Raw genomic sequence first — 14385 nt, 5'->3', positions numbered from 1 at the left:
CCCCTATCCCGGTAGCTCACGTGCAGAAGCGAACATGCATGCAAGTCCCGCCCACATATGTAAACACCATTCAAACCCCACATATGAGGTATCATCCTGTGCGTTTGAGCGTGTGCAACAATTCTAGCACTAGACCTCCTCTGTAACTTGAAAATAGTAACCTGTAAAAAAAATTCAAGCGTCGCCTATGGAGATTTTTAAGTTCCGAAGTTTGGCGCCATTCCATGAGTGTGCGCAATTTTAAAGCGTGACATGTTGGGTATCTATTTACTTGGCGTAACATCGTCTTTCACATTATACAAAAGAATTGGGCTAACTTTACTGTTTTGTTTTTAATTCATTAAACTGTTTTTTTCCCTAAAAAAATAAAAAGGCGTTTGAAAAATTATTGCGCAAATACTGTGCAAGGAAAAAAAGTTGCAGTGACCGCCATTTTATTCCCTAGGGTGTCTGCTAAAAATATATATATATATATATATATATATATATATATATATATATATATATATAATTAGTGTGTGTATGTATATGTATATGTATATATGTGTATATGTGTATATATATATATATATATATATATATATATATATATATATATATATATATATATATATAATGTTTGGGGGTTCTGAGTAATTTTAAAGCAAAAAAATTTAGATTTTTACATGAAGGAGAGAAGTGCCAAAATAGGCCCGGTGATCAAGTGGTTAAACATGCCAAAAAAATTATCCTTCTTTTTCCAAAGAAAAAAATGTTTACTTCACAAAGCTTTTTCCTGCTTTAGAACAGAAGTGTTTATCTTTCATTATCAGTAGAACCTGGTGGAAAAATGTGCCAACACAGGACATGTAATGCTGTCCAATATTTTTTTAGAGGAGCATTGAATCCACAGTGTATTTCCAGCCAGGCTGTGATTTCTAGCAGATGATGTCCCTTTAGTAACGGGTCCAACAAGTGTGCCATTCCTCTGCTGTGTTCTTGCCATTTAGGAGGAAGCATAGCAAAAGATGGCTTCCCATTCCTGAAAGATAAGACTCTTGTAGATGACGTGTGGCTGGAGGGATTGGAGTTTATATTGGATACTGGCCCAATAACGTGGCAGAAAAATCTTCCACCTTTTTAAAGCGGTATTAAACCCAAAACGTAATATATGGCACCGTGCCAATCACATATGATGGCTGCATCAGTTTTTCCTTCTGTCTTCTCCTGGTGATCTGACTAGTAACACACCTTTTACATAAGTTCTGATAATTTTATTCACCCGTGCCAGTGTTAAAGCGGGGGTTCACCCTTAGAGGGCACTTTTCCCCCTTAGATTCCTGCTCGTTATTACTAGGGGAATCGGCTATTTATTTTAAAATATGTGCAGTACTTACCCGTTTACGAGACGCATCCTCTCCGTCGCTTCCGGGTATGGGCTTCGGGAATGGGCGTTCCTTCTTGATTGACAGGTTTCCGAGAGGCTTCCGACGGTCGCATCCATCGCGTCACGATTTTCCGAAAGAAGCCGAACGTCGGTGCGCAGGCGCAGTATAGAGCCACACCGACGTTCGGCTTCTTTCGGCTACGAGTGACGCAATGGATGCGACCGTCGGAAGCCTCTCGGAAGAATGTCAATCAAGAAGGAACGCCCGCTCCCGAAGACCCATACCCGGAAGCGACGGAAGAAGATGCAGCTCGAAAACGGGTAAGTACTGCTCATATTTTAATATAAATAGCCGATTCCCCTAGACCGAACGAGCAGGAAGCTAAGGGGAGATTTTTTTTTTTTTTTTTTAAATGGGTGAACTCCCGCTTTAAGTGGTTTCTGCTGGAGAGCTTGTACTTTGAAAAACCAGATGAAAATAGAAAGCCTAAAAAAAAACTCAGCAGCCATCACATCTAAGAATTGGTAAGCTGCAATATAATAAATAATTGCTTTTGGGTTTAATCTCGCTTTAAATATGACTAAAGCCAATACTTTTTAGTTTCTTTACGTTTTTTATGCCCTTGTCATTTTGGGGAGATTTTACTTCACTTCTTTTGGAGACCCAACAGAAAGTGTAAAAATGTCCCCAAACGTAGCTGTCCCCTGAACTGGTGTTCCCATTGGATGGCCTCCTCTGATCGCCAGTTTCCATCGATAATTGTAACATTTTGTGTTTCCAATCACTTTCTCTCCTGGGAACAATGGACATAGGAAAGGGGGGTCTGGTTGACAGTAAAATACTGGCAGAGGTTTAAAGCAGAACTCCGGGATGAGCAAAAAAAATTCCCCCATTAGTACACCCCCTACATTAGTACACCCCCCCTAAACTAAACAGTTAATGCATTTGTGAAATTCCTTACTATTGAAGAGAAAAGTCCAACTGATTTTTCAGGAAGTCATCTCTGTAATTCCAATGATGCATCATCTATTCTGCCAAGAAGGAGCTGTTCCAGCACATCACTCCCTCTCCCTCTCGGATTTGCAGTGAATGTGGGAGGGTACACTAGACCTGTACATGTTAAATGTGAACTCGCCCACTTCAACATAAATCACACCCCCTCATTCTTGGCCACACTGCTGAGCACCCAGGCAGATGACAGTCTTATAAATGTAAAGCATGCATGTGCACAATGTATAGTTCATTCTACATATTAATTATTGGATTCTCCCCCCTCCTAGGTTTTCTGTTACTGGCTGACATCTCTCCCCCTCCAGCCACAACAGCAGATAAAAGAATTGCCCTTACATGCTTTTAATTACTACCGAACGTTAGACACAGGCCTATAATTATATATTGTACACACTGTATTCTGCTGTAATAACTGATGGGCACTGGTTATCCTCTGCTGACGAGGCTGCACTGAGGTATTGCTCGCTCAGTGTGGCTTTTCAGGCTGGTAAACATGACATGTGTACCAGCTCCCCCCCACTCTCTATCCTCAACACCTGTAGCCGCACCAATCTCCCGCCCTTGCTACAGCCGATGGGATGCCGAGCCGGCTAGGAGCTGCAGGAAGGGAAGGTGGACACAGGTCAGAGCCCGGTACAGGAGGTGCAGGAGCGCCATGGAGAGAAGGATAATGTGGCAGGTTTGGATTCCCCTTCACGGCACAAAGCTTAACTGAAGCCGGCTGGAGGGAAGTCGGCTAGCGGCGCAGCAGGGAGGCACTGTATGGCTTTGATGAGGGGGGGGTGGGGGGTCAGTACAGGAGTCTGAGTAGTGAAAGGGAATCAGAAATAGTCGGCTCACAGGGCATTGGTGCTGGGGGAAGCATAGGAAAGGAGGGGGGACATCCAGAAGTGGAGCAGTGAGGGGAAGAGGAAGAAGTATCGGGCTGCAGTGACAGAGGGCCAAGGGGGAATGACAAGACGGTCAGCTGGGAGAGGGGGAGGGCTTTCACACTGGAGCGGTGTGCTGGCAGGACAGTAAAAAAAAAAAATCCTGCTAGCCTCATGTTTGAGGCGCTGTACGAGCGGTGTACACTCCTAAAAGTGCCCCTGTCCATTGAAATCAACCCTAAAAATGGCAGCGCTTTACCCACCACCCCAGTGTGAAAGTAGCCTAATACACAGAATGCATTAAGATAAAAAACCTGTGTGTAGCAGTTCCCCTCAGCCCCCCTAATACTTACCTGAGCCCCATCTCGATCCAGCGATGTTGCACGAGAGTGTCGGCTGTCCAGGACTCTCCCTCATTGGCTGAGACAGCAGTGGGGCGCCATTGGCTCCCGCTGCTGTCAATCAAAGTTAGTGAGTCAATAAGGAGAGTGAGGAGGCAGGGCTCCACCGCAGCTCTGTGTCTGAATGGACACACCGAGCAGCGACTCGGGTGCCCTGATGGCAAGCTGCTTGCTGTGGGGGAACTCAACAGAAGTGAGTGGCCAGGAGGGCTAGCGAGGGACCCGCCCAGAGCAGGAAAGTATAACATGTTTGTTATTATTAAAAAATAAATAATTGGACTTTTTATTAGAAAGACTGCAGAATTACACCCCTACAAGTGGCAACCACCCCAATCTATAACTTGCCTGTTAGACAGGGCCAATTTGGTTGTTTTGCAGGCTGGTTGGTAAGTGTGCTGGGAAATCTTTTGTTAGAGAATTACACATGTGGCAGCCATTGCCACCACTCAAGAGAGCGATTCACAGTGGATCGCTCTTCAAAGGGCGTTTTGACAAGCAGTGGAGGGCAGATTGCCACCTCCTCATCATCCGTTTCAGCCCTGTGAGCCTGGACTACAATGACGCAAGCGGGTGTGTTGCACGCAGTTGAGGCGTGGCTGCTTCCTATTGTGGCACACGTGCAGGCTCGATCATGAGCTGAGCCTCCTGCATCTATAGATGCGTGGTGAGGTTTGGTCCGACACTTACTCCCTCATGACCAATAATGAAGGATGTCCCACGTTGTCCAGGCTGCTGGATCCTGTAGAAATGTCCACTTTAGGGCTGTCCTGCTCTCTTCCTTCTGCTGAACATTCAGTATTGTGGGGGTTAACAGTCTCTGGACTCGGCTGCATGAAATGTGATGCCAGGGACACCCATGATCGGTGAATGGGGGAGTCTGATTAGTCACAGGATCCTCTCTGAATCATTTCAGAAGCATCCCAAACTGATGACAAATGCAAGCATCACCATCTTTCCGAAGCCCATGGACTCGGCCCTTATGGTGGTCTTCTGCTTTTATCATTGCACAGGTTGTGCTGCTGGCTGTTGTCCCCTCCACTTCTCAGTAAACTGCTTGGACATCTGTTAGTTATATTCATTAAAGGTTTGTTAGATTTGTTGCTCCATCACCCGTGAATAAGATGCTTGTTTGCAATATCTGTTGACAGCCGGTTTAAAATGTTCTGTTGCTAACAAGAGGTTCAGACAGGATCATTTGCCAGAGGACATGTGTGAACAGAGGATTAAGGGTCATATTAATCATTCCTAACCTTGTTTGCTAATTTGTGCCTGTCATGCAGTTTATTATGATATTAGAACAGCCTAAGTAGAACACCTAGCACTTGGTGAACTTTGTTTTTGGTGGGGAATGGTTATATGGTCTGTGAGGTTTTTATTGCTGCCCCTGCTGGGTAGGCTTCCCATCACTGACAAGGGTCATGGGAGGTGAAAGGACATCTAGTGGGTATGCAAAGAACAAGGAAAACATAAAAGATGTTCAATCAAAACCTCCCCAAGTCTACTAAAATAAAGAGAATTCTCTTAGAGGAGGAAGGCCAAAGCTCCTTTATCCATCCTTCTTCTGTAGGTCACAGGATGGCACTTGGTTCTGCACTCCTGTGATTTAGATTCAGCTGACTCCGGGCTAAAGTCTGATGTCGGATGACATTAGTGCCTGTCCAAGATCTGCAGGGATCCTGCCAGTAGTGTCGGGATGCCCCTCCAGATACCTGGACTGGCAGCTGGAGGGGCAGTGAACTCTGGGGGGGGGGGGGGGGGGGCAGAGCCTTCAGTCACTGCTCTGTGCTCAGAGCGGACCCGAGAATTCAGTGATTTTCCATCACTCAGTTCTTGGTGCGGAGGCAGCGGGGGTCAGATCCATGCTACAGCCATCTAGGTAGGGGTTAAAACCGTGGCTCATTGACCTGCTGTTCCCACCCCCCTGGCAGCCCCTGTGAACATGCCCCTTATCTAGTAGTTGTTGTTTACAGAGCTCTTTTCAGTTCCTTTTTGTGCTCTGCATGCTGGAGGTTAGGTCTTATCTTATTAATGCCATTTACAGGGTGAGATTATGCTTCTCTCTCTTGAGGGTTACATCTCACATAAATGTAATACATGCAGTGCACTTTTAATAAAAAGCAATGGCCCTCCATGTCAAAGCTCATGAAATCTAGTTTAAAAACACATTTTTTTATTTTACGTCTGTTTAATGCAAACATTTTAAATTCCATTGTTTGAACAAACTGTACTGTCATACGTTCAAACCAGGATAATGTTTATCTTTCAGCATGTACATTTTTTTTTTTTTTTCAGTTGAATTATGAACAGTGATGTCTTGTACACACGATCGTAATTTCAGATGAAAAAAGTCAGACGGAACTTTTCCATCGGATATTTCGACCGTGTGTGTTCCCCATTGGATTTTTTCCATCAGAAATTCCGACGTACTTGGAAAGAGAACATGTTCTCATTTTTTTTTTTCATAAAAATAAATAAATAAATAAATCTATTGCAAATTCCGATCATCTTTGTGGATCTCCGACGGAGAAAAAAACACGCATGCTCAGAATCAAGTCGACGCATGCTCGGAAGCATGGAACTTCATTTTTCTCGGCTCGTCATATTGTTGTACGTCACCACGTTTTGAACGGTCGGAATTTGGTGTGACCGTGTGTATGCAAGACAGCTTAAACATCCGTCAGTTTATCCCGACGGAAATTCCGCTGGTATGTACGGGGCATTAGAGGATCATCTCCATTACTGCAGGCAAGCCCTATATTTTCTCTAATTAGTCCTTGAGATTTGTTCAGGCAATCTTGAAATTCTCGGTGACAGATGCAGCAGACTTGCTTTGTCACGTTGCTTTGACAACCAGTGACTATGTCGATCTGCTGTCTGGGTATAATAGGTGAATAAGCTTGGAATAGACAGTACGAATACTACATTGTGGTTCTCATGGATCATGTACGTTTAGAGTGATGGGATCAAGCCCAGGCTTGCTTGCATATTATGTAGATCTTGCAACATACAGGCTAACATGGGACTGTTCAACTATGAAAATTGTTTAACCTCTCAGAGATTTTTCAGCACGTGGGAAATACTTTTCAATCGAAGAAACAACTTTATTCTTTGGCTATATATTATTTTATTTTTTTTAATCCCTTAACCTTCTCTGCTGGTTAATCCACAGTAGACATACTCGCACACCTTGCAAATCCAGGTTGGTCTGCTGTGATCCGTCACTCCACTGCTGCACACCAGGTCCTGTGCCGCCATCTTCTCTGGCATCATCGGGCGGCTGTCTATTCCTGGTTCTTGCAGCTGGTCCTCTGATGAGAGGCCGCCAGGTCCGCCCTCCTCTGGCACTGCGTATGCCTCGGATGAAGCCTCCCGGTATATGTGAGGTGTAAATCCCAGTAGGTTGCAGGAGCGAGTTACACGTTATTCTCGACGCACACGCACACACACACATATATATATATATATATATATATATATATATATATATATATAATATATATATATATATATATAATATATATATAATTTTTTGCCGGTGTATAAGGCGACCAGGCGTATAAGACAACCTCCCTAACTTAAATTTTTTTTTTTTTTTTTACCTGTACTCACTGTACTGTATAAGACAACCCCCCCCCTTCCGACGCTTCATATTTCTTCCTTCTGGAGCCATATTCTTCTTAATTCTTGCTGGAGCCAATCATGGCGAGCAATGTATTCTATTAATGAATATAAAGCCTGCTTGGATTGGCAGAGGCTGTAACATCATCTGCCCACGACTCTCTGACTCTCAAAGCCAATCCGAGTAGGCTACTATATGTAGCCTGCTCGGATTGGCAGAGGTTGTTACTCCAATCCGAACAGGCTCTGTATTCATTTGAATACATCGCTCATCGGGATTGGCTAAGCGGTATATACTGTATGAAGCCAATGCTACATACAGTATTAGCGCACATCCAGCAGGCATCCGAGCAGCTGACCCCGCGTATAAGATGACCCCTGCTTTTTGGCTAGTTTTTTTTTAAAGTGTAAAAGGTAGTCTTATACGCCAGCAAATACAGTGTGTGTGTGTGTGTGTGTATGTATATTTATATAATTATTTATTTACATTGCAGAGGGTTTCAATGGTGCAAAGTGTGTTGGTGCTTGAAAGATTTTTTTACTTTTTATCACAGAAATACAATGTTTAAAAAAAAAAACCGCAGTCCTTACAATCTGACAGTCATGTTGACATTTTATGACATTTTTTCATTGCAGGTATGTGTGAAGCGCCATCAGTTTACAGCAGTGCTTTACATATTTTTTATTATACATTTACATCAGTCCCTGCCCTTAAAGAGCTTACAGTCTAGGGTCCCTAAGGGCCCTTTCACACACACAGATCCCGTGAGGATCCGTACCTTTATCATCCGCTTGCTCAGCAGGGATCACTCCGTTGATCACTGCTGAGCTGACAGATGACAGGGCGGTCCCCGCACACTATGCAGGGACCACCCTGTCAGATCTCCGCTCTCCTCTATGGGGGGATTGGATGAACACGGACCGTCTGTCCATGTTCATCTGATCCGCAGACGGATGGAAAAATAGGATTTTCCTCTGTCTGCAGAAATGGACCATAGCGGGGACCGATGAGATCGGGTGTCAGCAGATGTTCATCCGCTGAAATCCACAATCCCATAGGGATTACATGTATGTCCGTATTTTATCCGAAAACAGATGAAATAGACATACGGTCCGCAGGTGTGAAAGGGCCCTAACTCACATTCATGCATACTAGGAACAAGAACCTACCAGCATGTCTAAAGGGTATGAGGAAAGCGGAGCATCCGGAGGAAACCCACGCAGGCACAGGGAGAACATGCAAACTCTAGGCACTGATGACCCTAGTGCTGCTTGGGGGAAGTGCTAACCACTTTACTAGCCACTGTGTTGCCCATATCTTTTTAATAACCCCCTCATTCACATCTGAATGTTTTTGTCCCTGGGCCTGACAATGCTCAGCAGTAGAACCATAGAAAAGTGTGTGTGCGCGTGTTTGTGTGAGGTGTTTTTTTTTTTTCTTTTTTTTTTATTCTTTAAAAAAAAAAATGTATCCGTTTTGTCCCATTCATGTTTAAAAACAATTACTGTTGCATAGGAGTCCCAATGATTTTAATACTGACTCTTCACTTCTCTGTGCTTGATACTCCAAAAAGATGTGAGGTGTGTGTGTTTTTTTTTTTTTTAGAGCTGTGACATTATTGGCCCCATATACTTTAATGGAAGTGATGGGTTAACACACAATACAAGCAGTTTCACATTTTGTTTGCATGGATTTTTACACTTAACGTATATATGAACCCAAGGGAATATCTGTAAGGAGGCCTTATTGTATGTGCTGCAGGTTGAGGCTTCTCGGGTGACATGCTCAGATTGTATGCATGTATGCACATGACTGTTCATGCCTATATGCTGCCATGAATGCTTTTCAGGTATGAAGTAGCTATATATATCCTATAAGAAGATGCACATTTGTGTCCCAGGTTATGTTACGCAGTGACTACATTTAGCACATTGCAATTTTACAATAGCGCTGCTTGTTGCTGAGAACCGGGAAAAATTCCAGACAGAAATGTCGAAGAACAAGCTTTCTGTAACACCAGGAGTGTGAAGCCAGGAACAGTTGGCCATGTTTATTCATAAGGGAATGTAATGAAAGCTGTGAGCTCCACTTAAGCTTTATCTTCTGTTGAGGGGGCTGGGATTTCATAGAATAATCTATCAGGAAAGGGAAAGTGGTCAGGGATTACAATTTATTCAGTGGATTGCAATTTATTAAAGGCCTTATAATATCATCTGGGTAGCTCTAAACATGTTTTGTGTACATGATGGTTATTTATGTATTTACTAAGAATTATATGGGGAAAACAATTAGTATTTATTAAAGCCTTGCACTAAACTCCTTGAAATTTATATATTTTTTGTCTTTATTGTGAAGGTGACAAAATATATATATTTTATTTTTTCAGGAAAAACAAGCAAGGACTCTTGCCAAGCCTGGAAGATTTGCTCTTCTATACAATTGCTGAAGGTCAAGAAAAAATCCCGGTTCATAAATTTATTACTGTAAGTTCATTTGAATGCATACGTCTTTCATGCAGACCTAGCGATTTTTTTATAGGTAATGCTAAGCCTATGAACAAAAGTATGGGATGGTTTTCTTTTATGTGCATATCTGTATGATGTAAAATTATGGCTTTATCAGCAGTGGAAGCTGTGCTTTTTATTTGGCCATGCTCACAGATTGATAAAACATGTACAGGTATGGAGAAGGTATGCAGCCACCCATTGTGCTACATTCAGAGATGTACTATGTATGTGTGATTATATGGGGAAAAAGGGGGGGGGGGATAATCCTGCGCTAATAATGGAATTATTGATGAAATAAATGTAAATTTAACAAAAAGCGAACAAAAGCTGCAACGCAAACGTGATAATCATGTGATAACAAAAAAAAAACAATATAGTTGCGCTGATAAAATACTAGTAGTTATATCATGTGAATAAATTGAAACACCAACGTATAACCCATTGTGAGTAAACGCAATACCTCACCAAAGTGGAAAGGTATGTAGAAAAATGATATTATATATGACAAAATGACCCCTATAGTGAATCACTCTGACGTAGTGACTATAACTGTTAAAATGTCAACAATAAAACATCAAAAAATACTAAAGTGACTTGATCAATAACAAAACATGTGAAGTGAATCTGTGTCCAGTAAAGACAGAACATGAAACAGAGTCCAAAAAGGCTTGCAACTAAAAAGTTGATTGTTTGTAACAAAATTGGACATATGCACAGGTGAGTGAATTAAAAGAAATCCCGGTTACAGAAATGTCCAAATTCCACGAAAAGCCAGATAGATGAAAAGATGAAAGGCAAGGCTGCCGTGCACCACCACCGCACTGAGATTTCCACCGTGACCCAGAATATTAAGGTACTCTTACCAGATAGATGGGACCTCAGATAATAAGGTCACAAGCGCTTCTGCAGAAACAAACCTCTGCACAGGTTATCGGGCAAGCTGGATCATCCGACCACTCAGGGTCTCCTCTCTCTGAGGACAATGACAGGGATGTGATCTCCTCTTCCCATAGGTAAATCCGTGGATCGTAAATGTAATAAGAAATAAGGGCAACAATGTGCATTACCTTTATAAAACTTGTATATTCATTGTAAGGCTCATAGGAAGCATTACAGGCAAAAAACGGTACAGATTAAAAAGTTAAAAAAGCATAAGCTAGGATGCAATCGGGTCACGTGGGAGCGTGGTGACGTCAATGCGTAGCACCGCCCTGACCAGTTTCGTCAGAAATTACGTTTTCAAAGGGCACATCTATCTGGTAAGAGTACCTTAATATTCTGGGTCACACTAGTGGAAATCTCAGTGCGGTGGTGGTGCACGGCAGCCTTGCCCTTCATCTTTTCATCTATCTGGCTTTTCGTGGAATTTGGACATTTCTGTAACCGGGATTTATTTTAATTCACTCACCTGTGCATATGTCCAATTTTGCTACAAACATTCAACTTTTTAGTTGCAAGTCTTATTGGACTCTGTTTCATGTTCTGTCTTTACTGGACACAGATTCACTTCATGTTTTGTTATTGATCAAGTCACTTTAGTATTTTTTGATGTTTTATTGTTGACATTGTACCAATTATAGTCACTACGTCAGAGTGATTCACTATAGGGGTCATTTTGTCATATACAATATCATTTTTCTACATACCTTTCCACTTTGAAAAGTTAATGTTGGAGAGGAACAAGAATGGTCTTTATAGGCACCAATTGTGACATAAAAATACATTTATTGATGCAATTTCCCAAGGGGGCATTGGACCAACATTACAATAGATAACTTTTCTCTGTTTTTAATGTTTTTTATAAATATATCTATTGTAATGTTGGTCCAATGCCCCCTTGGGAAATTGCATCAATAAATGTATTTTTATGTCACAATTGGTGCCTATAAAGTCCGTTCTTGTTCCTCTCCAACATTAACTTTTCAATATATGCAGGACGTGGCACTGCACTATTATAAGACACCCACAGTTCCATCCTGTGGTTTGTGTAATTTTACTTGCTTTAAATACCTTTCCACTTTGGTGAGGTATTGTGTTTACTCACAATTGGTTATACATTGGTGTTTAAATTTATTTATTCACATGATATAACTACTAGTATTTTATCAGCGCAACTATAGTTTTTTTTTCCATGTGTGATTATATATTGTAATTCTTTCAGCCAATAGCGTGGCGCTTTTAACCCCCTTGCGGGCGAAAAAGGGTTAAGAATGCTGCTACAGCGTCCCTTTGCCGGCAGTTCGGCGGCGCTGCCCATTGATTTTGTGTGTGTGTGTGTGTGTGTGTGTGTGTGTGTGTGTGTGTATGTGTGTGTGTGTGTGTATATGTGTGTGTGTGTATATGTGTGTGTGTGTATATGTATGTGTGTGTATATGTGTGTGTGTGTGTGTGTGTGTGTGTGTGTGTGTGTGTGTGTGTGTAATATATATATATATATATTATACATTTTTTTTGACGCCCTGCCAGCACTCGAGCTTTCACACTGGGATTGCAGGGGAGGCTTTTTATTCAGGCGTTATTCCTGCCACTTAAGCGCCTGGAAAAAATGCCTCCAGTGTGAAAGGGGTCTGAGTCCAAGGCCAAGTGCAACTCTTGGCTCCAGTGCTTTATTTATGCCACCTGTTGGTGGACACAAGTGGACCACAAAATCTGGTCGGGAACCAACCCTGCCAAGGTGGCTAGTAAAACCCGGATCGGGAGTCCAGTCTGGGTTTTACCAGCCACCTTGGCAGGGTTGGTTCCAGACCAGATTTTGCAGTTTACGTGTGTCCACCAACAGGTGGTATAAATAAAGCAGGACCTTATGGACTCAAAGGTAAATGGATGTAGAAGGACTCGTGCCCGTTTTTATATCTGCCTGCCCATAGACTTGCATTGAGCTTTAAGTCAAGTCTGCCTGAAAAACGGTCATGTTCACCTAATCATACTAGCCATGTTAAAGGCAAAAATTCTTTGCACATGAAATGCAGTGCTGACCCTACGGAGCAGTGTTCTGGAAACACTGTGACAAAAGCATTCAAGGAGAAACCTAAAAAAAAAATGGTACATGTTTCTGTGGGTCTGAGTAGATTGTGTTTGCCTGTTTTTGTGACCAAGTTTGAAGAAGGAGCCAGTTTGGGAACCATTCACATAAGTCTCAATTTTTCCCAAGGGTTCACAAACCCTTTCTAGCAAATGTATATGGAAGCTTCCACTAAGGCGTTGTATTGGAAGGTTCATGATCTGTTCTTCTAATGTACACCTCACTTTTATTGTGCCACTTATGTAAAACCAAGGATTTACATATCGGGGATCCGCAGAATGCTGTTGTCCTAGGGTTCTTGGGCATCACTTTGGTCAACACCCCATTTCTTAAATAAAAAAACAGAACCTTATCTAGCACTTGCCTGGCCAAGTTTTGTTGGTTTATTGCATCTTATATCTGCATTTTTCACGATTTGTTGACATCTAGCTTTCAAGTTCATTGGCTTCTTGCCACAGTCTGTTGTATTTTAACTAGAAGTGGGTAGACTGGAATGTTTACTGGCAGAACTAATAAATGGAAAAACTCCTTCAGCTGGGTCTATGCTTCTCCGGTACTAATCTAAAATAAGAGATGTTAAAGCATAGATACTTTCATAAGCAAATCATAAAAAGGTTCCTTGTAATGCTTTAAAGGGGTTGTAAAGGTACAATATATATATATTTTTTCCCCTAAATAGCTTCCTTTACCTTAGTGCAGTCCTCCTCCACTTACCTCATCCTTCCATTTTGCTTTTAAATGTCCTTATTTCTTCTGAGAAATCCTCACTTCCTGTTCTTCTGTCTGTAACTCCACACAGTAATGCAAGGCTTTCTGCCTGGTGTGGAGAAAGCCTCTTGGGGGGGGGGGGGGGGGGGACTTCAAACAAACTTTTCCAGGGATTTTTGTTAGAAGGGAGTTGGCCGGGAACACCCAAAGCATACGCACGGCAGGACTTTTTCTGCCAACTTTCTCAAAATCCTGTAATTTTTTCTGCTCTTTTCTTCTCTTTACCGCCACACTTTGGTCAACTTCTGCTTTTGTTGGTTGATTTTAACATTGGTTCTGGGCATGCGCGTGTGTACTTTGGACTAAAGTCCGATGGATTTCTGTACACACGATAGGACTTTGCACTGTAGGACTTTTGTTTCCAAAAAGTTTGTCCGTTTGCATCCTTCGATTTTTTTTTCTTTTAAATGTCCTTATTTCTCCTGAGAAATCCTCACTTCCTGTTCTTCTGTCTGTAACTCCACACAGTAATGCGAGGCTTTCTCCCTGGTGTGGAGTGTCGTGCTCGCCCCCTCCCTTGGACTGCATGAGATTCAGGACGCCCTCTAACACACAGCTCCTTTCTCTCTCTGCAACGTAGAGAGCGTCCCGACTCTCCTGTAGTCCAAGGGAGGGGGCGAGCATGACACTCCACACCAGGGAGAAAGCCTCGCATTACTGTGTGTAGTTACAGACAGAAGAACAGGAAGTGAGGATTTCTCAGAAGAAATAAGGACATTTAAAAGCAAAATGGAAGGATGAGGTAAGTGAAGTAGGACTGCACTAAAGGAAGCTATTTAGGGAAAAACAAATTGTGCCTTTTACAACCCTTTAAAGACGTA

The 14385-nt window shown here is 42.3% G+C and overlaps 1 protein-coding gene across 2 annotated transcripts in view; it reads left to right on the top strand.

Annotated features, from left to right (window-relative positions):
* The window catches only part of GLS (glutaminase), a 166768-nt gene that overhangs the window by 12982 nt on the left and 139401 nt on the right, over positions 1-14385 (top strand). For both annotated transcript variants that reach the window (XM_040357134.1, XM_040357135.1), the window contains exon 2: positions 9654-9750. In XM_040357134.1, coding sequence (XP_040213068.1) covers positions 9654-9750 — 97 coding nt within the window. The remainder of the gene's footprint in view (positions 1-9653; positions 9751-14385) is intronic.

The sequence above is a fragment of the Rana temporaria genome, chromosome 6 (assembly GCF_905171775.1).
Source record: "Rana temporaria chromosome 6, aRanTem1.1, whole genome shotgun sequence".
Taxonomy (NCBI): domain Eukaryota; kingdom Metazoa; phylum Chordata; class Amphibia; order Anura; family Ranidae; genus Rana; species Rana temporaria.
Note: the sequence above shows the minus strand (reverse complement) of the source record. Positions and strands in the feature narration are given on the sequence as shown.